This window comes from Chiroxiphia lanceolata, chromosome 4, assembly GCF_009829145.1.
Source record: "Chiroxiphia lanceolata isolate bChiLan1 chromosome 4, bChiLan1.pri, whole genome shotgun sequence".
Lineage (NCBI taxonomy): Eukaryota > Metazoa > Chordata > Aves > Passeriformes > Pipridae > Chiroxiphia > Chiroxiphia lanceolata.
In genome coordinates, this window is record NC_045640.1 from 15,182,327 (window position 1) to 15,210,214 (window position 27,888).

The 27,888-nt window shown below is 35.1% G+C and overlaps 1 protein-coding gene across 4 annotated transcripts in view; it reads right to left on the reverse strand.

Moving 5' to 3' along the window:
* Nucleotides 1-3,760: 3,760 nt before the first annotated feature.
* RAB28 (RAB28, member RAS oncogene family) overlaps nucleotides 3,761-27,888 on the reverse strand; it is a 64,652-nt gene continuing 40,524 nt past the window's right edge. The window contains exons 5-8 of one of the 4 annotated variants that reach the window (XM_032686425.1): nucleotides 14,682-14,785; nucleotides 11,748-11,825; nucleotides 5,356-5,456; nucleotides 3,761-4,446 (exon numbers count right to left, since the gene is read on the reverse strand). In XM_032686425.1, the coding sequence (XP_032542316.1) occupies nucleotides 5,361-5,456; nucleotides 11,748-11,825; nucleotides 14,682-14,785 (278 nt within the window). In that variant the 3' untranslated portion in view covers nucleotides 3,761-4,446; nucleotides 5,356-5,360. Of the gene's footprint in view, nucleotides 4,447-5,355; nucleotides 5,457-6,582; nucleotides 7,589-11,747; nucleotides 11,826-14,681; nucleotides 14,786-27,888 lie in introns of those variants that run through there. The other 3 variants (XR_004356825.1, XM_032686426.1, XM_032686427.1) reach the window with 3 other exon arrangements.

The following is a 27,888-nucleotide window of genomic DNA, read 5'->3' on the forward strand; positions in this document are numbered from 1 at the left end:
ATTATCTGGACTGGAGTTTTAATCTCATACGTATGCCATTACCCTTATGCAAACATGGATAAATTTTGGCTTTTTCTTTTCAGCAGCATTCAGCTTTTTTGACATTTTAAGTGGTTAGCAGTTGGTTTTAAAAAAAGATAGTCTAAAGAAATCAGATTATATGTTAAGCAGTAGTGCTTGAACTGAGAAAGAAAATAATACAGCACCATACAATAACCTCTTTGCTGGGGAACTAATGTGCAAATTCCAGAAAGAAAAGTAGTTAATCATGTAGCTTTGTAAATATAATTTTTATAAAAGTCAATGCTGCTTTAAATACATCTATCAGGTCTCTCATACAAACTGTTAAGCTACATCAGAAATGAATGCAAGTATTCTAAACAGGAAAAATTCCCCTGCAGAAAATTTCCCATTATTAAAATTTTTTCAATTATGTTAAAGAATAGCACTTTAGTCTTCTGTCAATGACAAAATGTAAGCAGTACAGTAAAGTTCTAGTTAGATATACCAACATTTACCTTCTAAACAGTGCTCTCTACTACAACTTTGTAAAAGTGTCATGAACATCATGAAACAAAGATTATAAACTTTTTGTGAAAAAACAACCATATTCCTAACATAAACGTAAAAAGGAAAAATACAACTGCAATTTATCTAAAATTGCCATCATCACAAAAAAGCAGAATAACCAACTTAAAATATTACTACGATATTTTTCATATTTTCCAGGCTATCAGGTTCATTACCAGGTGCACCTGCTGACAAGTAAATTAGCTCTGCATTTAAAAAAAATGCCTGATGCAAAAGCCCTTTACTTCCAGTGAAACCCAAGCAATGATATGAAGAAGAGAGGTTTTTTGGATGCCTAATTATGCAGATAGCACTGACAATTTTCAAATTCCTCAAAAGAGCACCCTTCACATAATGATCCTAGTGACCTCGCATGTGTCTAAAACTTTAAAAAAAACCAAGTTATTCTGGTTAAAAAGCAGCCTCATGTGGGTTTATGATCTGTATAAACTGTTAAAAGAACACTGTATTCAGAGAGATCATGAGCTCATCACAGGTTCTGGCACTCACAGCAGCTGGTGGTAAGGGAAAATACCTTCACACTGTTGTCTGTGAAAGATATTCAATCAGATTCCACCAAACTTTTGAACCACAAAAGACAGTAAGTTGCATGAGCCTAATAACACTTCATATCTGTGTTTGAAAAGCACTGGTATTCTAACACAGAGCCAGACACAACGTACCTACTGGTATCCACTGCCTCACACGAGACTGACCCAAGCAGCTGAACTTAGCAACAATCTTTAACTGTGGAGCTGTTACTGAGATGATTAGTTACAACAGCTCTGAGCAGGCAGATCATTTCACCAGTGTGGATCTGTGTAAGATCAGAGCCTCAACACGTTTCTTCCCTTCATCTGGCCTCAGCTTCAGGAAAAAACATGCTTCCCTCACCCCATCCCACTCCCCATGTCACTGGACATTAAGCATATGTCGCCTCACTTTTGGAAAGCATTGCATTATTTAACTTCATTACTGTTTGCTGAATGCTTTCAACCAGTTCTCACCTGGGAAAAAACTTTTAAGCGCATTAATATGGTACATGATTCAACTCCACCATATGTGAATCCTGTGAATCAGTAGCAGGATGTTACTTATGGAAGGCAACCGGACGCAGGGCAGTGGCTCGCTTGTCTTCCCCTACACACTTCTCTAACTAAATTTGCTTCTATCCCTCCAGTCACCAGAGAGCCCTTGCCTTCCCTGCAGAACAGTGTCTACTACCTCTCTCCATATTGCTTAATCCCCCAGAATTATCTCTGACCTTTCTGCTCAGCCTGGAGGAACTTGGGCTGTAGTGCCGGCAAAGGCACTGCTGAATCTTCAACCACAGCTGCTGCAGCACTTCAAAGGCAGCTACCACAGCTAAGGATTTAGGCTGCAGCTGGAATCCGGAGGCTTGACGTGGGGTCCCCAGGGCTGAGTGAAAAGAGCAAAGCTCATTTGTAAGGATTAAAACGTGGACAGGTAATGGATCTCAATGGGGCAGGAAGGGTAGGGAAAAGCAGAGAGAGTGGAAGTCAGTATACAATACAGAAAATCTGAGGAGGTTAAGAGGGGCAGCAAAAGGAGGGGCTGGGGGCATGGAAGACCCGAGATTCCTGGTTAGCGTAAATAATATACATGTACATTAGGGAGGAAGAATGAATGCAGTGTGGAAATGTAAACAAAAATATCTTCAGAGAAGGTAGGCCTTTAACATAGCAGTTGGTGAAAAGATCAATGGGAATGAAACACAAAAGGATGTACAAGTCAAAGACAGCCAGAAAAACAGGCACTGAGAATAAAAAATCGTGATGAGAGCGAGACATAAAATCCATCTATAAATGAGCTTGAAGTGGAACATGTGTAACATCTTTCATACTGCAGGGTTACCCCAAATGCAAAGTTTTTTACTATTCAGGGTAATAATGGGCTCACCATATCAACTCGTGAAAAAGCACTGTCTTTTGAAAAGTAAAATTACAGAAGTCTTTAAGACCATGCTACATATTACTTGAGAAGTAGGATTATGAAGCTGACAGACATGGACTAGAGAAAGACGGCTCCAGCCATCTGCCTGAGCCAGGTTGTGCTCAGCTCCTCAGAGAGGGGGCTGTTCTTGTCAAGAGTTGAACATATGGGCAGCTTTCAGGGCACAAACACACCAGAAAATCTGAAGGTTCAAAAAAACTTTCCACCTGCTTTGGACGCCATAAATTTGTGAAATTTACCAACTACTTTAGAAAAATTCTTTGAAGAGAAGTTCTCATCTGGTGGTAGTGGAAGAGAATTTACCTTACAGTTAACTACACGGTAAAGCCAGGCAGTGGGACATGAACTCCATGGGATAGGAGCAAGAACAGACTGTAAGCCCAGAATAAATAATTTACTGCAAATTCACACCTATCGTAGTGTAGGATAATTTCTCAATCTTAGCTGCTTTCTCAGAATTCCCACATATGAATGATAAAATATTACACACTAAGTCATACCATGGAGTTATAAAACCATGTGGCAAGCTAACAAATCACACTTTTTTGCCACCTGCAATCTTTTTTTAACATGGTTAAAACAGTTCAACTATTTTATTAAGCCACTAATTGTTTAATTGTTCCAGTTATTAAGCTTGAACAGTTTAAGAGGAACATTCACTTGAAGAACCTCGTAATTTTCACTTGTGATATATAAGCTTCCTTCACAGCCTCATTAATTTTCTGAATCTCCAAATGTTTTCTTGTAGTTATAAGAAAGCACAATCTAGAGTTTAAATAGGAAAAGAATTCTAGTTTGGAATTGAGATAGCTTAATTTTTTTTTCAGTCCTTAGCTTTCTGTTCAGATGTGCCAGCAGAGAACTGCATGCCTAAGAGACTGCTAGAAAAGGAACGGAGGAGAAGTGTACAGAGCAGACAGCTTTTTATTTGTCATTTACTCTGAATTAGAAAGAAAAGAGTACCAGGAGAAAAGCCATTCTGTTAACTATTTAAAGTGACCGATCCTAATTGATCTATCAACAGTTTCTAATGCATGTTGAATATATCACTCAACATTTACAGACCAAACTGTTGACTGAGATTCATCCATATTCATAGACATATGAGCTCATCTATTACTGTAAGAAGTGATGCTGCTGTAGCAATAAAAATACACAAAAACACTAGCATTTTTAGAGCATCCATAGAGACAACTTGAGACTTCAAAAAAGTAACTATTTTTATAATAACAACTTTATTTCAAGCACTGTTTGTCACTGGATACAATTTATACATTTTATGCTAGGTATATATACATATTAATGGAACACTTTAGAAATTATCCCTAGATAAAATATATTACATGATTAAAATTATTCCAGCAATAGTTTTTCCAAGTTACATTTTGCTGAGTCTTAGTTCAGATCACAGGAGAAAAAAATATTAAAAATGCTTTGGCAAAATACCCTTCCATAGTAATGTCTGTAAAAGCATTTTGAATGCAGGGTTGCTTCATCCATTTTTATTCTGGTATCAGTCAAACAGACAGGAGGAAACATATAAACAGTTATACCGTTATACAGTTTTATTTAAATATAATTTAAAAGAATATAGATCTTAATTTTTCAAAATATGTGTTCTCACATTTTAATTTCAGTCAGTCAAAAAACTGGCTGATGCTTCCTAATGGACAACGGTGCAACACCTTTCTGAAACCTCTAATTGCATTGTTGCACTGGTCACTGTTAAAACAAAATTCTGGGTAATCCCAGAGCCTGTGTCAAGGCAGGAGGACTGCAAAGGTATCAAACCAGAGAAGAACAGCATGGTCATTGAACTGCACACATGGAGCTTCTAGGAGGATTAACGGATCTCGTCACAGGTTCCTGACTGTAGTTGACAATATCTGCCTTCACCACCCTCTGTCACAAAAGAAAACACAGTAACAATCAGAAAATACTATCTTCGTGCTGGCAAAGCATTCAACAGATATTTTAATATGAAACATGAAGAAAAAATAACAGATAAAACAGGAGGTTTGTCCTTACCCTATAGAAAGTCTTATCAGGTGCTAATTCTCATTCTATCAGTTTGTCCATACTAAGCAAAAGCAATTGCCTTGGTAGGTTTTCACAACACTACAAATGGAATATGACTTTTTTGCCAAATAGTAAAGACAGTTCTACTTTCATGAAAATTCTTTTGTATGAAAATAATAAAACTATTTGTTTGCAAAGATGGTGCCATTTGTTCTTTAAGAATAACTGCTTAAATTGTAATTGGAAATTGTACCTAAGTTTTTGTTTTCGTCTTTAGTTAAAGCACTTCACCAGAAAATATGGACAGAATTCAAAGAATATTTCAAATACAGACATGTTTCACTAAAACCTTTGACAAGCATACTGGCTAAAGACTAAATTAACATAAAAAGAAGCTCTGCATACCATAAATATGTATTTTCCAATACAGATACAACAGATACTACCCATACTATTTACAAAGCTATTGATAAGACTAATGGTCTCTCCTACACGAGGAGAAGGAAATGAGAATATTTTCTGCCATCTCCATCTGAGACAGCTATGCAATACTTTGAATGCACAGCACTGAATACAGTAACACAAAGTATTTCAAGGTTTCTATGAACTATCTGGTTATTAGAAACACTGTGTAATTAATTGTACACAGAGTTCCAAATTAATATATTGAGTATTACAAGTGCTTACATATCTAAAACATAATTTTCCAATAGAACTTACTGTAACACTTGTTCCTTCACGTAACAGCAATGCACTTTATAAAAAGAAACCACCCAAGTTTTCCATCAATACCTGAACTACTGCATTGAGCAGATTTTGCTCTGGCAGTTGGAAGTGTTCTGAGGTTGGTTATCTTCTTCAGGATATTTCACTAGTTCTGCCCTGACAACATGCTGTTAACCATGTATCAACATGATGGATAGAGGGCAAGGAGAAGAATGTAAAAAGAAAAGAGAAGGAAAACAATGGAGAGATTAATCAGAAGTTGAAAAGTATGAATTAATAACATAAGAAGACTACGCAGAAGCAAAATGAATGCATTTTCTGGCCTCAGGCTGATATAAGAGCAACATGTCTGGCTGAAAGCGGCTCCAGGGCTGCTCCTCAAGCTTCTCCAAGGAGATGCCCTTTCAAAGCACCGAAGTGAAAGGTCCATGCAATCAACAAAAGTGTATTAAATAGCAAGAGAAGGGACAGAATTAAAAGGCAGGCGATTCAGTGGGAGAAAGATGACAATGGCCTATTCCTCCTTTAAGTCTAAGATAAATACTACATTGTCAGCTTGTAACAAGTGCAGTAGCCTTACACAAGCAACTTTTTAAGTAATGTAACAATTACATTATACCTAAATATATAATCCAAACCAGGGACATAAATTAAGAACCTCATATCGAAATGCTCCACGCTTTGATTTTGTCTTTACTTCATATAAAAGTAAAAGGTTCTCATTTTTCCCCTTAAAGACAAACAAAACTGTTAAAAGCTTTTCATTATTAATACAGTGTTCATGCAAAGGGAAGTAAAATTCATGTAACAATTTCAGCAAAGGAGTAGCAGAGGAGGTAGGACGGCTGTGAAAGATACAGTAAACCAGTTTAATATTTTTTTCCTAAATTCTTCAACTTTCATGCAACATTTCTTCAAGGTTAAAATGAACAAATGAATAAATACTATTATTTTAAAGGAAACAATGTATAAACTGGATTATATGAATATATAAACAGTATATGTTAAAGATTACCTCTGTAAATAAAACCTTTATGTCAAGCAAACAACAATAACTGAATTGTCTGGTAAGGGACCTGGATTTATTAGCTGCTGAAGTACTCTTCTCGAGTTTAATTGATCACATTCATATTATCTTATCTAGTGGACAACACTCATGATTTACTGGACTCCTGGCCCGATGTTATCAAGTGAAAGATTTCCAAATCCCATGTAAAGCAGTAAGTAGTAGTTTTAGCATTAAACAGTGTTATCTGACCTCACAGGACCTAGTTTCTTCATACCAACCTTTTGACTAGAGCTGAGAGGAAAAAAAAAAGAAAAAGAAAAAATAGTCTTGCAATCAGTAGGCAATTAATTGTTCCTCAAAACATTGGTCTAAATCCCATCCTGTAAACACAGGCAGGTTAGTGACCCATGCTTAGGCACACTGTAGCAAGAAACTGACTATCATAAATGACTCGGATTTTCTAAAGGAATTTCATCCAAATAAGACTAAAAAAATACCACTGTAACATTTCTTTTATTAACGTCATGGTAATTAAAAAAGTGGGCCTCTTTGCATCAGTTTCTATGTGAGGCGTATCATTGCCATGGTTCAAATCACTGTCAATAATGAGAAATAACCTTTCTTGGTGCAGGTGCTCTGTATTCCAGGTCTGACTTATCTGCCAAACATTTTATTGTACAAAGCTGGCGCACACACACTAATTTGCTGAATTGGCATTTAGTTAGAGAGAAAACTACACATCGCTTACAAAAATGCTAGCTCTTGCCAATGCCAAGGAACAAAGCTGTACCCCATGCAGTTTTTACACTACAGTTGAAAGTAAAAAATATAGAAAGAAAAACATTTGATTAGTAAAGGAGCTATTTCCTCAAATTTCATCAGACCCTTGCAATTTAAAAGGGAGAGTATTTTGAGGACTGAAAATAAGTCAGAAACTGCAATTTTCTTACTTTGGAACCGTTCCATTTCAAAAAACATGCTCTGCTTTCCAGTCACGCATAAAGAGTAATCTAGTTCTTTGTTTCACCACAGTTTTGTCCAAATAAAGGTTTGATTAACAGTCATCTCAGCATGTTAACAGACAAGGGTTAGTAGCTCTAGCTGAGATAGTTTAAAAACTTACCACCCTCAAATGTCTGTCCTATTCCTCTGCTGGAGATCATTGCTGCCAAAGGAGAGTTGGTGGAATGTAATGTGTACTTGCACCTCATCCACTTCAGCACAAAATCTGGCAGCTTCACTTTGAAACAACTTTCAGCAGCAGTTTAAGCTAAACTGCTCAACTTCACCCTGATGTGGCCAAAGCACATGATCACCTTCCATTTTCTGATTCTGCTGTGGGAGCGATACATTCCAGCAAAAGGGCAGTAGCAAATAGCTTGGGTTGCATTAATATCTTAAACTGCTGCAGTTGCTTTCTAAAATGATGCAGGGTAAATATAACTCAATTTCTAAGGCTTCTTCTTGCAGTTAATTAACAGAAGTTGTGCTACTAATTTGAAAGGGACCAAGAACCCCACCCATTTTTCACAAGAGCTTCTGCAGTTCTGCCAGTCGTCAAAGCTCAAAAAGTCATGAGCCAAACTCCACTAATTCATTCGAGTTAAAATAATGGGATTCCTATTACTTTTTTCTATCCACCTATGAGTCACATCTAAGATCTTCCTAGTGACTGTGACAGTTATAATTGATTCTAAACATGACAAATATGATCTTCAGGCATAAAATCAAGAGTGGTCGAAATAATTTATAAAGCATATTCTCAATACGAGACAATAAAACATGATTCACACAAAGCATCTGACTGTTGGCATTTTACACAAACTCAGTATTTCATCTAATTCTTTATTACCACCTAGACCGAATGAACATATCCCCACATACTCTGACAGACACATTCAGGCAACAACCTTCTCAGTTTTCAAAATGAGGAAATCTCACATTACAAAAAATACAGAAAATTCAAATATATAATCCAGCATGTAAGTTGTGCACATTTATAAAAACTACAATGTCTTTTACTCTTTATTTAAAAATTAAATCCAAATCAACACTTGCATACTTTAAGGATGAGTCACACTGGGTATTGTGTTGTTTCTATTTGATTCTTTATAGCACTTATCTAGCATCCATCTATTTACCAATCGACTTTTACAGTCCAGTAGTCAGAGTATTCAACGCCTAAAAATTTTAAGGAACACATTTACATAACTGTTCCACAATTTAAGGAAGTCCTGTGCCCATTTTATCAATGGAATAGGGAAAAAAAAACCCATCACCACACTAAGGTACCTGTACCTGTCATATAAGAGTATATGGTAAACCAGAAATCTAGAATGGCAACATCATCTAACACCACATCCTTCCAGCCATGAGACCAGCTCCATGCCTTTGGGAAACAGCATCTGCATATTACTTTAATTAGGCTTTTGTACTGCAGACTAATGAATTTCTCTCAAGACATGCCCTTCTAGTCATCTCCTCAAGGATATGAACGTTAAAGTTTTCTTTCTCCAGTTTTATCTAGACATTTTCCCTTTTCTGTCTTAAGAAGTGATGTGAGTAGTTGGTTCCATATGAAAATGAGCCTTAAGATACAGCTAACAGACTCCAATACAATTCCCACTGGTTCCTGACTTAAACTGGGGAAATTCTTACAGCCCCCTCAAAATAACACTCTCAAAGGAAGCGAATATTTTACTGGTAACAAAGAGTTATTGCTTGTTTGGAGTAGATTGAAATTATGCTCAATTAACAGAACTTTGCAAATCAGGCAGTTGCTTCCCAGCTCTTACTCTGTAGCTACATGCACAGTGTTGCACTAGTGACTTCTGCTGCATCTGAAAGGCAACAGTGAAGTTTCTTTTCTGTCCAAGTCTATTTACTTGCTTTGTTTCTTCTTTCATTGTTTGTTGGTGGAGAGGGAGTTTGGATGGGTTTTGTTGTTTTGTTTTTTTTAATTGTTCTTGGTCTTGGGTTTTCAGGGATATTTTTACCTTTTTTTAATCACTAGAGCCTGGATTCACATTAACAGTAATGTGTGCCACAGTGAGTATTTAATTTATGCATATTAACCATTTATAGGTTATTGCTAATGCTACAAGTGTAATGTTTACTTTGATCCACATATTGCATATTCCATTCATCTGCTCAACAAAGTTAAAAATTATTACAATACTAAGGTAGAAGGAAGCCTATTTAAAGCTGATATCAATTTGACATAGAAAGTTATGCACTCTTGAGTCGAAGCCATGTAGAGGTTCTTACTTTAAAAAAAAACTAAACACAGGCACATTCTTTAGAAAGCAACAACTTTCTGTATAATCCTTTTTATCATAGTCTCCTTGAAATTTAAGGTATTTGCATACCTTTCTACAACCTTATACCTGTGTTACAGAACACAACACCACACAGCACAGAGAGGTCTAAAGCCGATCTTCCAGTGCTAGCTAAATGACCAAGGAATAATTAGAGAACTCTATATGCTCAACCATTTATATGCAAATAATCAGAGAGCTCAGAACAGATGGATGGTACCTTAGTAGTACTAGATCATTGAGAAGACACACTCAGTATTTCTCTACCTATAAATTACAGCTTTTTGAAGATACTTAGCTTGATGGGTATGCTCTGTAAGTATATTTTACAATTTTACTGTTTGCAATACAGTTTTCTAGTTAACCACTTCAACACAGATTGTAAACACTGCTGTGGCAAAACACTTTCAGAAATTACATATTTATTGTATATTTCAAAAAGCAGGAGACCAAGCTGCATAAAAGAAATGTTTGGCCTTCTTATTTTAAATAAACTTGTTGACTTAATTTTGTGGTACTTGTTTAATACTGGTAGTAACCAGCAGTTCCAGGATATTATGCCATTAAAACAGCAACCTTTTGGTTCAATGAGTAAATTTCAATAATTGCAATCTCAAACGTCATTATGCAGGATTGCCTCAGTAGCATAATCTTTGCTTTTGAGGTTTCTGAAACTGGGTTTGTAGAAAAACTTTTTGGTTTAAACCTATGCACACAGTCTCACTGGCAGAAAAGTTATTTTTAGAAGCAGAAACTAGAAAGAAGAAAGTGGCAAAGGAAAAGGGGTTATATTAGAAAATCTCTTGCTTGTTTGCTTATTTGAACAATTAACACATTTTTGATCTCCTAAATTTCACTGACAAAAACCAGTTGACTTCCAACTCTGGTACATACAGTTAAGCAAGTGTTCGCATTTTAAATCATATAGTTACAGTTCAAATTTTCAAAAATAGTGAAAACACCTTTTTCCAATTAATTTATATGGTGCTAAACCAATGCTCTCATTAGAGCCACTTTGCATACAGCAATTACTGAACAGCATGAACTGCAACAAAGCTCTGCTACGGTTTGGAGCAGGACATGCAGCAGGTTTGCCACATGTTTACAGTAGAATCCCTATATTTACATCCCTGCCTAACACAAACCAATGTAAAAGATGGGGGACAACCTTCCTGACAACTTTCCTACCCATCTCTGGGAAACATTCTCCCGTCTCTCAGCCCTTTCGTACAGAGGAAATGGTAGAAACCCCCTAAGATAACACTGATAATACAAAGAACAAAACACAAAACGCAAGGGCAGAAATTATACAGCTCCTCTAGGGGGAGATTATTTGGGACTGGTACAGTGAGAAATATCACTGCAGATGGAAGGGAGCCATAATAGCTACTCAAAAAGCATGATTCCACAAGTCTATCTGCTCTTGAGAATGGGTATACTGAACCAGAATAGGATTCTGGTTTCAAAATTTGCACTTCCGAATAAAAAGGGAAATAGTGACCTCACAAAGCCAACTGTCCTTCCCCAAGGCAGATGGTCACTACTGAGGTCCTGTATTACACAGGCACACAGTGAAGACTAAGACCTAAGATTAAGCAAACAAAGGATTTGACATAGTTAACTCCTGACTGACAAATAATAAATTTTGCTCTATGACTGCAATGAATATTGATTTACAACATTTCCACTCCCAGAAGCTCATGCCTTCTGTGACTTAAATTTGTAGTGTTCTAAAATGAGATTTGTTTTTAAATGCATATAGAATTAAAAAGGAATGATTGTCATTAAAACTGCATCTGACATGAATGTACAGTATTTAATGTATATATAAGAATATCTTCCTTGCTACCTGTAATGCATATATATACAGAGACTCAAGTGCTATTTCTAAAAAAAATCCCTAAAACTCAAGTTTTTCCTTAATTTTTTGAACATGTGTTTTGTTGTTTCAGCAAGTTTATCCTGATGGATAAATAAAGAATTATTTTATTTTTAAAAAGTTGTGAAATTAAATAATTATCTTCAGAACAACATATGAAGATTGATTTAAAGGACAGCAATTAATATGTAATTAGATTATTTTTAATTGTAAATAAAATACCAAGAAAAATTAAGTATTTGTGGAAAATCACCTGTGATTGTTCCAACTCTGCTTTGTTTAATTTGATGCCGAGTATGTCAGCAGCAATTCTCTGAAAACACAGGAAGACCTATGGAAAAAAAATAAATTGCATTTAAATGATTAAAACCAGACATCCTTGAGGTTCTTTCAAATATATCAAACCATACTTGAACTGTAAACAATGAGATATACAAAATTATGACCTGTGCAAAGCAGATCTGAAAATAACCTCATCTGGTACTTTCAATTTTGTTTAAAAATTTGAGAAAATAACTCAACAATGGTACAAGGAATGAACAGTATGCTGGATTGTTAAGCAACACTTCTACTCTGCCTCCAGAGACCTAAGTTTAAACAAGCTTTTACACAACCCACCTCTCAAATACTACTCTCAGTGCTATAAAATATGAATAAGGGTATTCACTAATGTTTAGCACAAAAATATATTACTAGTGTGTTGTGCAATAGAGGAGTTGATTTCTGAAATTGAGAACAACAGAACTGTGCATCAACATCACCAAAATCTCTACTACACACATTTTAAAAAATAGAATTATGAAAGAGTTCTGAAGAGTCTTACAAAACATTATTTACACTGAACAGAGGTATTTAGAACAAACAAGATGTGGTACAGCCTGCAGCAGCAACATCGCAGAGTTAGACTCTGGACATTTAATACATAATACTGGGTGGCAAAGCTATCTTAAATAACTCCTTTAATTCATCTCAAGGCAATCCACCTATCTTACTGTTTAGGCAACTGCATTTTAAATGAGATTAAAGAACACAACAGATGTTCAAGAGGAGCAGCTTAAGCTTGCACTGCTGCTGAACACTTATTGTCAAGCTACATATTATGTTTTATCTATTGGGCTGTTCATCTGAGCTGACGATCTAAACTACTAACAAACATTGGTTTTCATCATGCAGCTGCCACCCCCAAAAGGTAAAGGCTGTGTATGTGTTCTCAGGCATTTTCCAATTTTGAGAGAAAATTCTGTAAATAACAATCTCTTATACCCAAGACGGAAACCAGTAACAAATTAGTGGCACAATCAACAAACTCTGGTAGCTTCCAAAACAATTGCTCTTCCTCTGAACTACATGGTCTAGCACTGGTCTGTTCTGCTAACATCCACACAACATGAGAGGAAATACTGAATAGAGATTCTGCAGTCCAGACACCTCCTTTAACCCACACCAAGATCTCAGGTGTTCTGAGATACATCATCTGCCCTGAAGACATTTAGTGCACAAAACATCAGGCTCAAGTTCAGTGCTTTGGTTACACGATTTGATGGACAGTAAGACAGTTACCTATATACTAAACCTTTCATGAAATTTTTTCTCCCCCGAGGAGACTTTAGGGCTTTTATATGTACATAAAATCATTTTTTGCAAACAAATCTGTTGGAAAGATCTGAAGTAAACAAAAAAACCATTTATCTTAACTGAGCAAAACTCCTCTAGTCTATATTCACCTTAGCAATGGTTGGCCTCTTCTTAAATCAGAGTCTACGATAAAAACCCCATCCTTTCTACACAACTACCAAGACATATGAAAATTTTGAAAGTCAGTGTGCAGTAACAGTGAAAGGGCTAACTCAAATTTACACTGAAATTAAGCTTACATTGAAACTAAAAATGAGCTACTGTAAACTACTTCTTTTCTTAGTAGATATTTAGGCAGAGATTTCTGGTTAATGCTTTGTAGGTATGTTCGGATTTACTTTTGTTTTTAAACAGTAAGTTATGAAAAGTACAATAAGTATATATAGTGTAATGCTGCTGTAATTCATTAATCAATTAAAAAGATATAATGAAGATTCCTTTATAATTTGTAATGATAAATATGCCAATGTTATAAAATGAACTGATTTTTCTCCTTATCACCAAATCCCACAGAAAGGTTGTCTCCTTGAGAAAAGAATACATTTTATCAGATGCACATTTCATTGAGTGAAGTATTATAAAATTTTTCTCTGTTTCTAGCATAAAAATCTGTACTTTCCCACTTTAAACAAAAAATTATGCCAGACATTTAACACAAACAATACAGAGAATCACAACTCACTGCATTTATAACAGCAGTATTGTTATACTTTCCAGAAAAACTATTATCTTATAAAATTAGGCAGTCCACTGCAGAAGTTTCATCAAAGACCTTAAAACAACAAGTGATTCCATTTGTGTAACAGAACTATACTTCCATGTAATTGAACATGGTCTAACTCTTCAATAACGTAAAAATAAAGTAAATTTTGTTGTCAACAGTAATATTAAGGAGACAGATACAAGACTCTTTTATGGAAATGACAAACATATTAGGCAAGTGACATAAATCAAGTAAAACAATACAATATGATTTAATTTGACTGATGGTGTCAACTGAAAAGGAATGTTTTCTTTCGTATGCGTCCAACTAAAACAAATAACCCAGTTAGCTCAGAGTCAAAAGACTGTTCAAAAATGCACACTGCAAAGCATCTGCTACGAATGTCAGAATGTTCAAATTTCAATGGGCCTGCAGAGGGAGTGTTTCTCATGGCTCAGGACTCATATTAAAAACTTTGACTGCAATAGGGTCTTGTCACATTATTTAGCAATTGTTGGAAGTTTCTATAGATAGGATTCCACCTGGAATGAATATATTTAACTACAGGCTGACAGCAGAGATTTAGCTGGTCTCGGTTCTCAAACTGACGTGTAAGCTAGACCACTTCCATTAAAATCTGTATCTCAAACTGAAAATCAGACGAGAAGCCACTGTAATTTAATAAGGATAATATACACTCATAGAAAGATCTATTTTTCGTGCAACTAGGGAAGCAACAAAGAACCTGCAGCAGCCCAAATTCTCAAAGGTTTGTCATGTGAAGTACAATAAAACTGCTGCATCTTGAAAAAAAAAAAAGACATCTAGAAGTTTCTTTTTCTTACTTACAGAATCTCCTGTCTTGGCTGACACAAAATGGCTACTGAAATTGTTTTCCTGACAAAATCGCTGGTGCTTGTCAGATTTCACTGTGCGCATATGCTCCAAGTCAACTAAAAATAAGTTGAAGAAAGGAAAAATTATTACACTGGAGCCCATTTAGTTACCTGTCTTAGAAATGATTCATTGGAAACAACATCAGATGTAGTATTTTCCTTTACAGGTGTATGCAAATGCAAGCGTCTTTTTACAATCATTTGCCAAAATAAAGGTAATGAATTACATCAGATTAATTTTATTTGCAAAACTAAAATGAAAACACAATTAAAACTGTATGGACAAAAGCAACAAATTTATATCTCAAAAAAAGGACAACTTTGTTTCTGGATACACTAAAACAATTTGTAATAACTTTACTGCTAACGACATATGAAAATGAGACAGAAATAAATATTGCATATTCTGTTTGCAAGCATGATACATATTGGGGATTCCAATGTAAGGTAAAGACTTTTACAAAATAAAGTTCACTGAGCACATCTGAATCAACACATTTTTCCTAAGTAAAAAAATGTAAATGAGTTACAAAGAATTTTATTGAAGAACATGGCAAAGCAAAAGCATTCACTATAATAAAAAAATTAACTGAGTAAAAACAGTGATGCTTAGTTACCTATATATCAAACTTTAAATTCTATAAAGGTATGGTTCAGAAAATTTAAAAAAGTAAAATGCACATTTTGAGATGCACACATATTTCCATTTTTATCATTTTACAACCACTGAAAGCAGAGAAAAGTTTTCAAGCAGTATTTCATGTTGAAAAGCACTGGTTGCTTCCAAAACCTCATGGAACTCAAGTCTTGCACAGGTTTTATTGTGTACATTCCAGTTTCTCCAAACCTGATCCTAAGGTAATTGGAAACTATATTGAACAGTTTCTCTTTTTTTATTGCATTACGGTTTCTATAAGGCTGTTGACTCAATGCAGTCAAATTATAAGGCAAATATATTCAGAAGGATTTAAGGACAACCAGGCTCTTTGAGTCAATACAGGAAAAAAAAACTTAAACTGATTTCCTGAGGAAGGGACCCAACTGACTTGTAAAAACTTGTAAATTTGCAAATCTAGTAAGCCTGTATAATAGTGTCATTTGATTATCAGCTGAAAAAATGCTCTCCTACTACATAAAAGGTTTTATTTTTAAATGATATTGGAGGTCTTTAATTTGTAGGCTCTGGAGATTTTCTCGTGGAGATTTTTAGTCTAACAGCGGATTCCTACACTCTATTTATACTGCTTACCTTGGTTAATGTGGAGTTTTTGCCACATAGTACTGTTCCTTGCACATCAGTAAGGCCTTGTTCATAAGAACAGGCCTAAAATCATCCAGTTACCACAGACATTAATTTGTAAAGGACTAAAATACTAAGCTATTAACACTAACATATGTAGTATGGTTTTTCCATAATACTAAATGTTGAGCATATAATATAGTTTCATTTAAAAAAAAAGGAAGAATAAATACATTTACTAAAATAAAACTCTAAGTCAGTAACAATTTTGTTAAAAACTCCTGCAATCACTTAACTTTTTCCTCTGAAAAATAACTACCATGAGAGAGACTCTTTTGAAATGCTTTTAAGAATAAAATACAGCATACTGCCTAAAACATTTCATTGTTAACTATTATTTTTATGCTTCACATATTAGCTTCAAGTGCAGCTTGGAAAACACAACAGTGAGATTACTCCTTCGGGAAAAATAAATATATATTTTCTTTATTTTTATTTCATGAGCTTTTAAAGGAACTTTGACCCCACCTCCAGATTTTGCTCATTGTATTTCTTTGACTACACTTGAATTCCAAACACCTACACACAGTTATGATAAAAATAAATAGACAGATAGATAGATAGATAGACAGATAGATAGATAGATAGATAGATAGATAGATAGATAGACAGACAGACAGACAGTATTTACACTATATTCCTCTAACATACCATGACATGCTTACATAACTCCACAAAGACAAGCTCACAATTTACAATCTCTCAAACTCTCCTTCCCAGGAAGGGAAGAATGGAGAGTGGACGAACAAAACAGCAGGCTAAAAGGCTGACAAATTTTAAGGAAGAAAACGCCACTGCCATATTGGAAATCATATCCTCAAATGCCTCATCTTCTATGAAGAAACATCGAGAATACTATATGGTCAGGGGAGCACATACTTTACTACAGCAGAGAAATTAAAGCACACAAGATTGTAGAAACTAACAGACTGAAAGTGAAAAATCAAGGTGAAGTTATGTTTCTAAATTTTGTGTAGTTCTCAGTCCTTCTCCCACTTACAAATATTGCACCTTATGCCTCCTGACTTTCAGGCAGTCTGCTGTGAACTGTACAGTCATTGTTATGCCAGATGACTGCCAGGTGAGTGTCCATCGCACATTCTCAGCCCACAGTAATTCCAGGTAATTCATGTTACATCAGCTCTTGGTGAAAAAGGGCAGTTTTAGTACAAGAAAGAGTTTCAACTGTTAATAAATATTTAAATATACAAAACTGCAGTTTGCAGTCAACGAAGGGCAGTGATCCTAACTCCAATTCCTTTGCACTGCCCATAGGCCAAGGGCACAATCAGAGTTACTGAAGATCAGCTAAAAGATGTGAATAGTTACCCTCCAGTCCTTTTTTCTGAATATCTGACACTGGTCAGCTCGACAGGCAGAATTCTTAGCACACCAGGAGACAAGTCTTGTCCAGCTTTTATTTAGACATCACAGCAAAAAGACTTTAAAGAGAGCTCTGGAGGAGAAAAATTATTTTCTAAAAAAGATGTTTATAAGGAATGCAGGGATTTTATAGAAAGAAAACTAACAGTTGGCCAATAAGGACTCATATGATGAGCCAATTAACAGCAAGAATAGATATCTTGGGATGAAGGATGATATGAGGATACACTTAAACCATGAAAAGTTTAAAGGCAAGGACAATTAAATTTTGGACAGAAAGAAAGCGAGTAAGATACATAAATACAGTTTGATTTTACAAACCAGGAAAATGATCTTGCAGAATATTCTAAATGACTAGATAACATGTCACTGGCCAAGAAAAAAGGAATTACTGAAATTAAGATACAAAATGAGAACATTTTAACTGTGGTAATGGCTATGATAGGCCATATCTAACAAAGGTCTCAAAGAAAGCATCTGCAAGATTTGGCCACACATCAAACACAAACATTTAGAGAAAGGCCCAAAGTGAAGTTTAAGTGCCAGATGGTACAGTCATCCTCTTCATCTGAAGGGAATGAGAAAGAAGACAACAGCAGGGCAAAATTAATAGCTTCATTTTTACCAAGTAGAATATAAACTGAATAGCTAGAGATTCACAATGGGATGTATAAAGGACACAAGGTCACAACTTTGAAAAGTGAAAAGAGATTTAACTATTTGCAAACAGTGAATCTGAACAGCACACAAATGTTGCAAATCAGTAGTTTGGGTCAAGTGCTTGAATACAAGCTCTGCTATCTACATTAATAAATTATGTTTCCTGACCAGGAAAAGCTAAAGCAAGTCCAGGGTGTGTAAACTTTGGAGAATGCAGTGAGGGTATTTCTTTGATCTATCATTTCAAAAATTCTAAACTTCTTAAAAACAGGACCAACAGGTAGAAAGGGTAGTTAAAAGTATAAATTAGCAAAGCAATAGTTAAAAGGTCAAAGGATTACATTCCTAATTCCTTGGCTAGAAGGAACATTATATTATTATACTTATTATATACTTAGATTTGCATGAAATGCAATACTTCAACTCAAATCAGGAGAAGCAGAAGGACATCATGAGCAATGGAGGAAAGAGGGGGTCACAGTACTATTTCCCTGACTGGTCTGATGAGGACAGGAAAAAGGGGCTCATCAGCCCCGAAAGTACCTCTGAAATCCCTTTCTAAGAAAAGGCATCCACAATATGGACTGTTGTAGTTTTGCTCATCTTTATGCCTGAAATGCACACTAAAAATCTCGAGCAACAACTACAAAAAAACCCCCAGGCTTGCCAGATATTCTCCAAACATTATCTCCATTGCCTTACTTAACCTCTCCTGCAATCCGTCAAGAGCCCATCTTGTTGATTCTCTAAAATAAGACTAAACATTCACCTTTAAGCTTGTCTAGTACGAAGAGTCATTTCAATTAAAGCTAGTAAGATAAATTGCTGTTCCATACCTAACAGATCTATACACATCTGTGTGTACAGGTCTCCCATAAAGACATCGGCACAACAAAAATAGGTTAGAAAATTCAGGAATTCAGACAGGACTTTGACCAAGCCAAACAGATCCAAGTCAAACTCTCCCCTCCAAGAATAAACCAGCAGAGAACAGCAAAAGTAGGTAAGGCTTACTAAAATACTTTCTCCTCACGAATTCCGGAGAGTTCAATTTTGATTTATAGGTGAGATTAAACAGAGATCTAGTGAGGTAAAAAAAGAAAACAGAAAGAGGAGAGAAGTATGGAACTCCCACAGAAATCCCAAGGATACTCCCTTTAAGGCATTCCTGAAGATGTCCCGAAAATTCCTGCAAAGAAAACCAACTCTATCCCAGCCAAAACCAGCACAGCAGAAAAAAACCAGGTAAGAACAACACTGCAGAATTTAGGTAAGCAAAGAGATGCAAACACCATCACAGCCACCTTTGTGGAGAGCAAGTGGCATTTCAAAGAAGACAAGGACAAAACAGTAATTTTAAGTTAGAACCAGACAGACTTGATTAGGTTACATCTTCAGGTGACTGTTTATACAAACATTTTCACTACCGTTCAAATTGCTACTATACATCACTTATTTGCAGTGAAAAGCTGATAAGACAATGGTAAATCAAAATGGGAAAGGTAACTGTATTTTAAATTACTGCAAGGCTAGCTATCTATCCAATGATTAATAAATTCTGAGCAAACATTTGAGACAGCAAAAACTGTTCTTCAAAGTCAAAACTCCATATGAATTTACTTGAGAAATTAAGAGTAAGTCCCTGAAATTTCAGTTTATTGGGCAGCAGCAAGGGAACAAAAAAATCTTAGAAAGTGCTAGATAAAACACAAATGGGTGCTTTACAATCTACCCACACTCAGACATTCAACAGCAATTCAGTCTTGATTGAATAGTTCTGCTGCTTTTGACTTAAGACTCTGAAACCACTAATGGTAAATAAATTGATGTCAAATTTGTTTCTCTTACACTATTTAGATATATGTGAAATTCCGTAAGATAAAAAATGGCCTGCAATGAGCCACATAGTACCACTGGGCAGGAACAACCGTTTCCACTCCAATACACTCTATCTATGTGGAAAACTAATGGTGAGGCAGCTTAAATATTACTTTAACTCACCTGCTTTGCTAAATTAGCTAGAACAAATATAATCAGCTCACCAGAGTTTGCTTTGCAGAATGAAGTGTGATATCAAACCCCAGAACTACACTGTCTTAAAATTAAGGCAATAATAAAATACATGTAACAATTTACCAGAGTAATAAAACTGGTACAAACACAAAGCCAGTAAGCATTTTAAAATATGTATTTTCAGTTACAAGAATGATCAATGCTCTGGTTTTATAATCTTTCAAAATTACACAAATAAATAACTGCACATACTCTAAAAAGACAACAGAACATCATTTATGCAGAATGTAAAGGCTGCTACTCATTCTATTTATCTCCCTTTCCCACAGGACTGCCAGTCTCTTCTTTCATAACATCACTGGAGAAGAACTCCATGTAAAACTACAGGGGTTTTTTAAGTAAGAAAACATCCATTTTGCATGAATCTTCCTTTCATGTAATTCTGGAAGAAACACAAATAGATAACTTGTACAGGTACTTCCAAACACCTGAGAAAATAGTGACATTACTTGCTGAGAATGTCATGAACAGCTGAGTGCCACACATAACACATGTGAAGTAAGTCTGACTGTTTAAATTTGTTGGCATTCCTCCTGGATAGTGAGATTACACTTGCAAACTGTAAGCCCTTTCAAATGATTATACCAGTGATAACTAACCTAACCACTTTCTAAACCTTATGTATGAAAAGAACCATGACAGTTCAGAGTGTTTCAGTAAAGGGACGTCTCTCCACCCAAATCTTCCAGACCTTGAACTGTAATAACTGCAAGGGATTCTGTTGCAAAGGGGCAGTTCTGTTTAAGATGAACTTTTTTTTTATTGATAACAGTATTTTCCATTAAAACTGGTACTAGTACATAAATGAAGTTACAACTCTCTAGTTTGTTAGTTATCTTACATATTATAACTATTTCATATTTCAATATAATTAAGGGTAGTTTTAAAGTTATGAGTAAATATCTTTATTAATCAATGGTACCACACAAAAATATATTCTTTTATAGTATGCTGTGAAAAATGAAATACAAATCTTTCTGCAAAGCACTTGCAGCTGTGCACACAAGGTATACAATTACATAATGTTTAAATAATGAGCTATCACGATTAGCCCACACAGACATGACAAGTAAAATGCTCTAATAATTTATTAATTTGATTTACATGTGCTTAAAATTATGTACACATTTTCTCTTCTGAAAATACTCCAGGGTCATAAAAAAGGGAGCTATATACGTATGTGACAATGCCTTTTTCATCCTATTTTTTTGTATAATTTCAGACTGATTTCCGTAAGAACAAACCTACCTTGAGCAACTGAAGACCTAACAGACTGAAGACAACAATAGTGTTATACAGCATTAATACATGCTGTTCAACAAGTGCAGTCAGTTTAACTCCAGAGTGTGAAGGTTCTGCTTCCCCCATGCATAATCAAATGTGCGTGAAAAAAGGAATAAAAAGGGATTTCTCCAAGAGGTGACAAATATCCACTATTCTAAAGAATAAACCAGAAATCAAGCTGAACACTGAGAGCAGCATTCTAGGCAACAGGATTTACTTTCCAGATCATCAGACCTCTATGCTGTAGCATGTCAGCAGAGAATAGCTTAGCAGGTCCCACTGCTCTGGCCAGAAGGAACCCTCTCAGGCTTCTTCTACCATAAGCAACATTACCCGGTCTTAATCGAATTCTACCATCAATCCAAAGAAAAAAGTACAAAAAAAAAAGAGCAAGAAAAAAAAAAAAACCTCTCTAGCTTTTTATTGCATAGCTTACCAGTAAACCTACTGCTTTCCAATTAAAAGATGGAGCTATTTCATTATGTTTTAGTATTTAAAGAATATTTCAATAGGTTACTTAGAACTTAAAGCCGGTGCACTTTCATTTCCTATTTAGACACAGAGCTTCTTTCTGTGTAAATAAAAAAAAAAATCTAATTTCTGGTGGTATTAGTAATTATTATTATCCAATATAATAACATAAGAATAACCAGATTTATACAGAAATAACAATAAATTAATCTGCCAATAACTGAGTCTGCAGCACTATCAGACTTCATGTATTAGCTAGCTTTTTGAAAATCTATTTTGATCTGGTACTCTTAAATTACTACAGCACATGTTCTCAAATATTCAATCCCAAATGTCAGAGGGCAAACTGCAGCTTTTCGTAGTTAATTTTTTGTTAACACTTTCGATCTTTTTCTCACACTAAAATTGTATAACTGCCAAGAAAAGAAAACTCTTCCATGGAAGTCCTGAAAATTATGCCACTACTCTGATTTAAGGAAGCTCAAACTGAAATATAAATATAGTTTCCATACAGATTTTCTCAGTAATTTTTTTAGGTTATCAAGAAAACATCTAGAGTGTTGATCTGGTTATACTCATGTCAGACAAACTACATGTCACATTAACTACCTCCAGGAAGTTATTCCAAACACAAAATAAACTGTTTATGCCGCTTCTCAGATAGATAGCATGACAGAGTGTTATTAATTGAAGACAGATGAAATACATTAATTTGATTGCAAGCATGTGTTTACTTTATTACTGTCATGTACACTCTACTGCTGATGCTTCCCTATGAGGACACAGTAACAAATCAAACATTGTATTAGAAGACTTGCTAAGGCAGAATAATAGCTGGTGCTGCACTTTAATACTTAAAAAACTATACTTAACATTTCCAGCTACAACAGGAAATTACTGGTGTCAGAAAGCAAAAAAAAAAAAAAAAGGTAGCTTAAAAACTCATGTAATTTACACAAAACACTGTCACACTTCCTCCTCTAAAAAAAAAAATTGGAATTATCAGCAAATATGCTTCTCAATAACTAAAGAAAAATACAGCTTTCTAAATGTCAAATCTATGATCTGAGCTCCTTCCAAAAGGCAAATTCCTACAGACACAAGACATGAAAATGTATGCCTAATATGGGAAAGGAAAGGTGAACAATTCCTGGGTCCAGTTAAAAACAAAAAGACATCTTGCCTGTGAATGAGGTTTGCCTAGTTTTATGCACATCTCTCTTATAGGCCTCCACTTATTTGTACAAAGATATGTGGAATTCTCTGTTTTCTCAAGAAATGACATACAAAGACACAAAATCTGCCATAAGCTTCTTGGAATAAGGATATTTCACATAAAATCACATTGCTATAGCTAACAGTTTGTTCCAGCAAAGGAAACAAAGAATGACCAGTTCTACAATTTGCATGATCTCTGATTTATGAAAGTAGCTGTTATATTAAGTTTTTTACTTTATACTTTTATTTATAAAAATACCCCATATTAAATGAGACTTTCAAGTACTATTAAACAATAAACAATTACAGTACTTTTGCTGAAGCTATAAAACACAGTGGTTCTTGTGCATCTTAGGTTAATGAAGTTAACACTTCCAAGATCTAAAATAGGTTTCAACAGAAACCAAGAAAAGCAGCCAGAAGCAAATGCCTCCATCTCAGCACACCAAGTGCAGCTAACTAAAGAGGACACAATGTGACAGGATTCTTGCCTAATAACAAGCATGTTTAATGTCTGGTAGATGGTAGGTCATTTTTAAGATGATGTTAACCTTTACAAATACAAACAGCAGGCATCTTTTCATATGAGAGTAAATTTTCTTATGAAGAATAAAACAACACACCCAAGTTTCTTTTCAAAACTAGTATGACAGATGATTGGCTTACACAGCTTGAAAAGACAGTTAAAGAGAAAATAAGAATAATTTTTTCTAAGCTAGACATTTCTTGTTTTTATTTCTTAATAAATTCTTGCAACCATTTCTCATTTGACTGAACATACTACGACTACACTGACAATTGGAATCTGATCCTTTCTGATAGGTACCTGTACCCCTTATCCCTAACCCTAATGTTTCCACATTTTTGGAAACAAGTATTCAGAAAAGATTATATTATTAAACTAATACAAAATTGAGCCACCTTGAATATTATAATAATTGGAGCAACTCTACTTTTTTTTTTCCTTTTTAAAAGGATATCATAAGGCCACAGTAAGCAACAGAGGTGGATTAAAAGCATGTGTTGACTGTCTCCTCCCCACACCGCAACTCAAGTAACTAAGCAGGCTGAAGATCTATCCATGTAGAGACAGTGGCATAGCAAACATATGGCCAAGTTAACTCAGAGTGCATTAATCTGGGCACAAGGAGTTCAGACGTAGCACACAGACTTCTGTGCAGATGATTTTACCACATATCTCTGTTTACGGTCTGCAGTGTACAGACCTAAACAAATACGCCCTCAGGGTAAGTTTAACAAATTAAGTGGGGTTGTGAATGAAAGAACACGAAACACTTTTGTGCATTCTGGTACAGAGAATGAATAGCCTGGCTTCAAAAAATTAATGTCACTCTCAAAAGCATCATCTCACAGGACTTAAATGTTCTCTAATTTCACACCTTTGGTTAATTAGTTTTTACTTTCCACAGAGAAACATATCCTAAGATTACAAGCTCCTCCTGGAAAAGAAGACAGTTTGTTCACTGTAGCTTTTTATCCAGTCAGTCAGATTCTTACATGGCCCCAGTGCCAGTTTATAAGCCCTTTGCAATTAGTAATAGATCATTTACTGACTAATTCACTTCCCAATAAATTAGGTAAATATCATTCTTATTTTTACAAACAGAAAATGAAACATGTATGAAAAGATAAATTTAATGCCTTGCTAAGATCACAAGAACTTTCACTGAACCATCAATTTACTGCTTTGTAATTTACCGTGATGACTGCAATACATTTTTTAAAACGTTCATATGAACTACTATGAAAAAGTTAATTTCTATGAACCTAACTTCAAAAAACACATTTCTCTTTAGATTAGACAATGCTGGTTTTGACAGTAGCTCCCAAATTTTCCTATAATGAACTTCAATGACTGCCCTAGCGCTCTGAAACAAGACAGAAAAACGAGAGACTCTTCTTTGATTCAACATGAAATGAATTTTATCAGGATCACTGAAACTTTAAAAAAAAAATGTTTAAATTGATTTAGCTGAGCTACTACTGACAAATTGCTGGATCCAACAGCTTTTTTCACAAAATAAATTCCCTCCTTATAATAATGTATATAATAATAATGTATAATAATTAACATTTTATGTTTTAGGACAGAGGTTAAAAAAGTGTAAAAACCAAGAATCCTAATTTCTCACTAATGCAACTATAGACATCCTTTGTTTTGGTTGAATTTAACAATTTCCTAAGCTCAATAGAGTGTAAAAAAAGTTATAACAGTGATGCAATTACTGAAATTCAAAGTTAAGTGAATGTTTTTTAAAAGGTTCTTTAGTACATTAGTGAAGACGTAAAGTTGCAATGTACTAAATACTCAGAAGATGGTGCTAGTCCAATATATCCACAAGCTATGGGTGGATCAGCTTTTCTTCATCTCTTTCAAATGTTTTCTCCAATTTTGATGTACCTACTATATCATCACTGAATTTATCAATACCAGGAAAAGGTACAGTCATCTTCATTTAATATTAAAGAACACTACTAAATGATATATAATTCTAAAATTCACAAAGATTTAGTGGATTGACAGGCATAAAATATAAAGTTCACTGTATTTTCATAAACTCAAGGTCTTGGGATCTCAATAAAACTCATACAACATATCTTACATTCTGCCTTCAATCACTCACATCTGTCTCCTTTTGCAGTCAAAAGCAAAAGCTTCTGGTCACCCTTTCAAGACCTAACAATGCCAGCACCAAAGCTTGGAAAATCTCACCTGTCCCACTCCTGGTTCTTCATTCCTACCTTCATGTCACAGAGCACTATTCTCCCATCACCTACTTAGGAGGGCATGCAACTCCTACAAGCTTATGAGGCTCAATGAGCTGATCCATGTTAAAAATAACCATTTCTTTTTGCACCGTCCTGTTTAACCCAGATGAAGTCACAGATCCGACTTCCCATGGAGCAGTGGTGCCAACTTCAAGCTGCAAACTGGCTTCAGCACAAAACCTACCAGCTGTAGAACTGCAGCTTCCATTAGCTTGGAAGGGCTGAATTCCTTGTCAGCATTGAAAAGGGCTGGCAAGTTAACAAAGTCAGTCTCATTACTGCATTTGAAAAACTATTTTTTTCATATTATTAAAGGCAGATATCTACTTATTAAGATACTAGATGCAGTCTGTAGCTATAGACAGAAATCAAAACAAACTCCACCTACCTTTCCCCCACCAATTCCCTACAAAATCTTGAACACATTTGCAGTTCTGCCTATAATTCAACCATTCTACAGTGCTTTCCAGACTAGGTACAAGTTGTACAAGTAATTTCTTCCAAAAATAGTAAATCCGGACATACTTAAACATCAAGCAAAAAGTCTTATCCTTACCTAGCAGTTCCTAAAACAGTGTTTTCCAAATAATGCATAGGAACATATCTCAGAGTAATATATTTCATGAAGCCATGGAAAGAAACTATTAATACCAAACTTGCTCCTATAAAAAGCATTTACCTAATAAATAACAATTCCTCAGAGGACCCATGCCAGCATTCTTGATGGCCACTGCTGCATCCATCTCTGCAGACTGTTTCCACAGGTATGCTTCTGTTGACTTCACGCCAAACAGCCACGTTAAAAACTGGCTGTCCTCTCAAGTGTGATGCTTTTATCCAATACTCTGAATTACTTGCTTCTAATAAAGCCAACCCAGGTCAGCTCCAGGGCCCTTCCATGCCTGATTCCATTGTGCTTCCAGCAGATGTAATAAGGAGTTGGAGACACTTAGTGCTTCTCCTACATATCCCTCTGGGAACTCTCCCACAACAAAAATTATAAATAAACATTAAATCATTCACTGGGACATAAAAGCAAGCCTTAAATGTTCAAAGAGCAGGCCAAGTCCGTATTACTGTTATTACAATAAACCTCCAGCATTAAGCAATTTCAAACATCAGTTCTTCATCCAAACCTTTTTCAATGTAGAGGCAAGATTGGCACATATCTGAGCGAAATTACTCAGTTACTAGGCAATTTATTATTGCTTAACTGTTCCATGTGTATCAAATCCTGTTTAACAGAAGCCCAGTTTTCTTCCATTTGGAAGCTCTTGTAACTAATTATTACGAAGCCAAACTGATTTCAACTGGCAGTTAAAAAATTAATTGTACAACTCAACTTTATATTAAATTACTTTTTATATGAAAACGACTGCTTACCAAAGAAATATAACATACTTCAATTAACTATAAAAGGAGAAATCAAACCCAATCATATTCAGATCAGTGACAGTACATTTATCAGCTAATTCTTAATTGAGCCACAGCATTTCAAGGACTACAAGGAAATGAATTCAAAATGTTTATATTTCAACAACACGATGATTTCAGAGCAGACAGGAGAAGTGAAACTGTGCAAACCTCTTTTATATTTGACAAAACTCACAATTTCATTATCACTAATTATTCATCCAGGGGGAAAAAAAAAAACCAACTGAATTTTAATCAATATATCAGTCGGTTCATCATTGTCTTGAAGAACTGTTCTTGCCTCCAAGTAGAATGAGCATATAGCTCATTTCTCTCTGACAAATTTCTATCATGACGTGAACATGTGGTCCAAACTTCACTAACTTAATAGAAGGCTATTATTGTCTAAGATACTGAGGAAAAGCTACAAAAGCCTTTTCACAAACAAATTAAAAACATCAAATAGTGGACACACTAAGACAGAATATACTAAGATTGCAACTTTACAGTATTAACTAGTCTCAGATGAGCAAAAGGAATCAAGTCATCAGGCTAGCTACAAGGGACC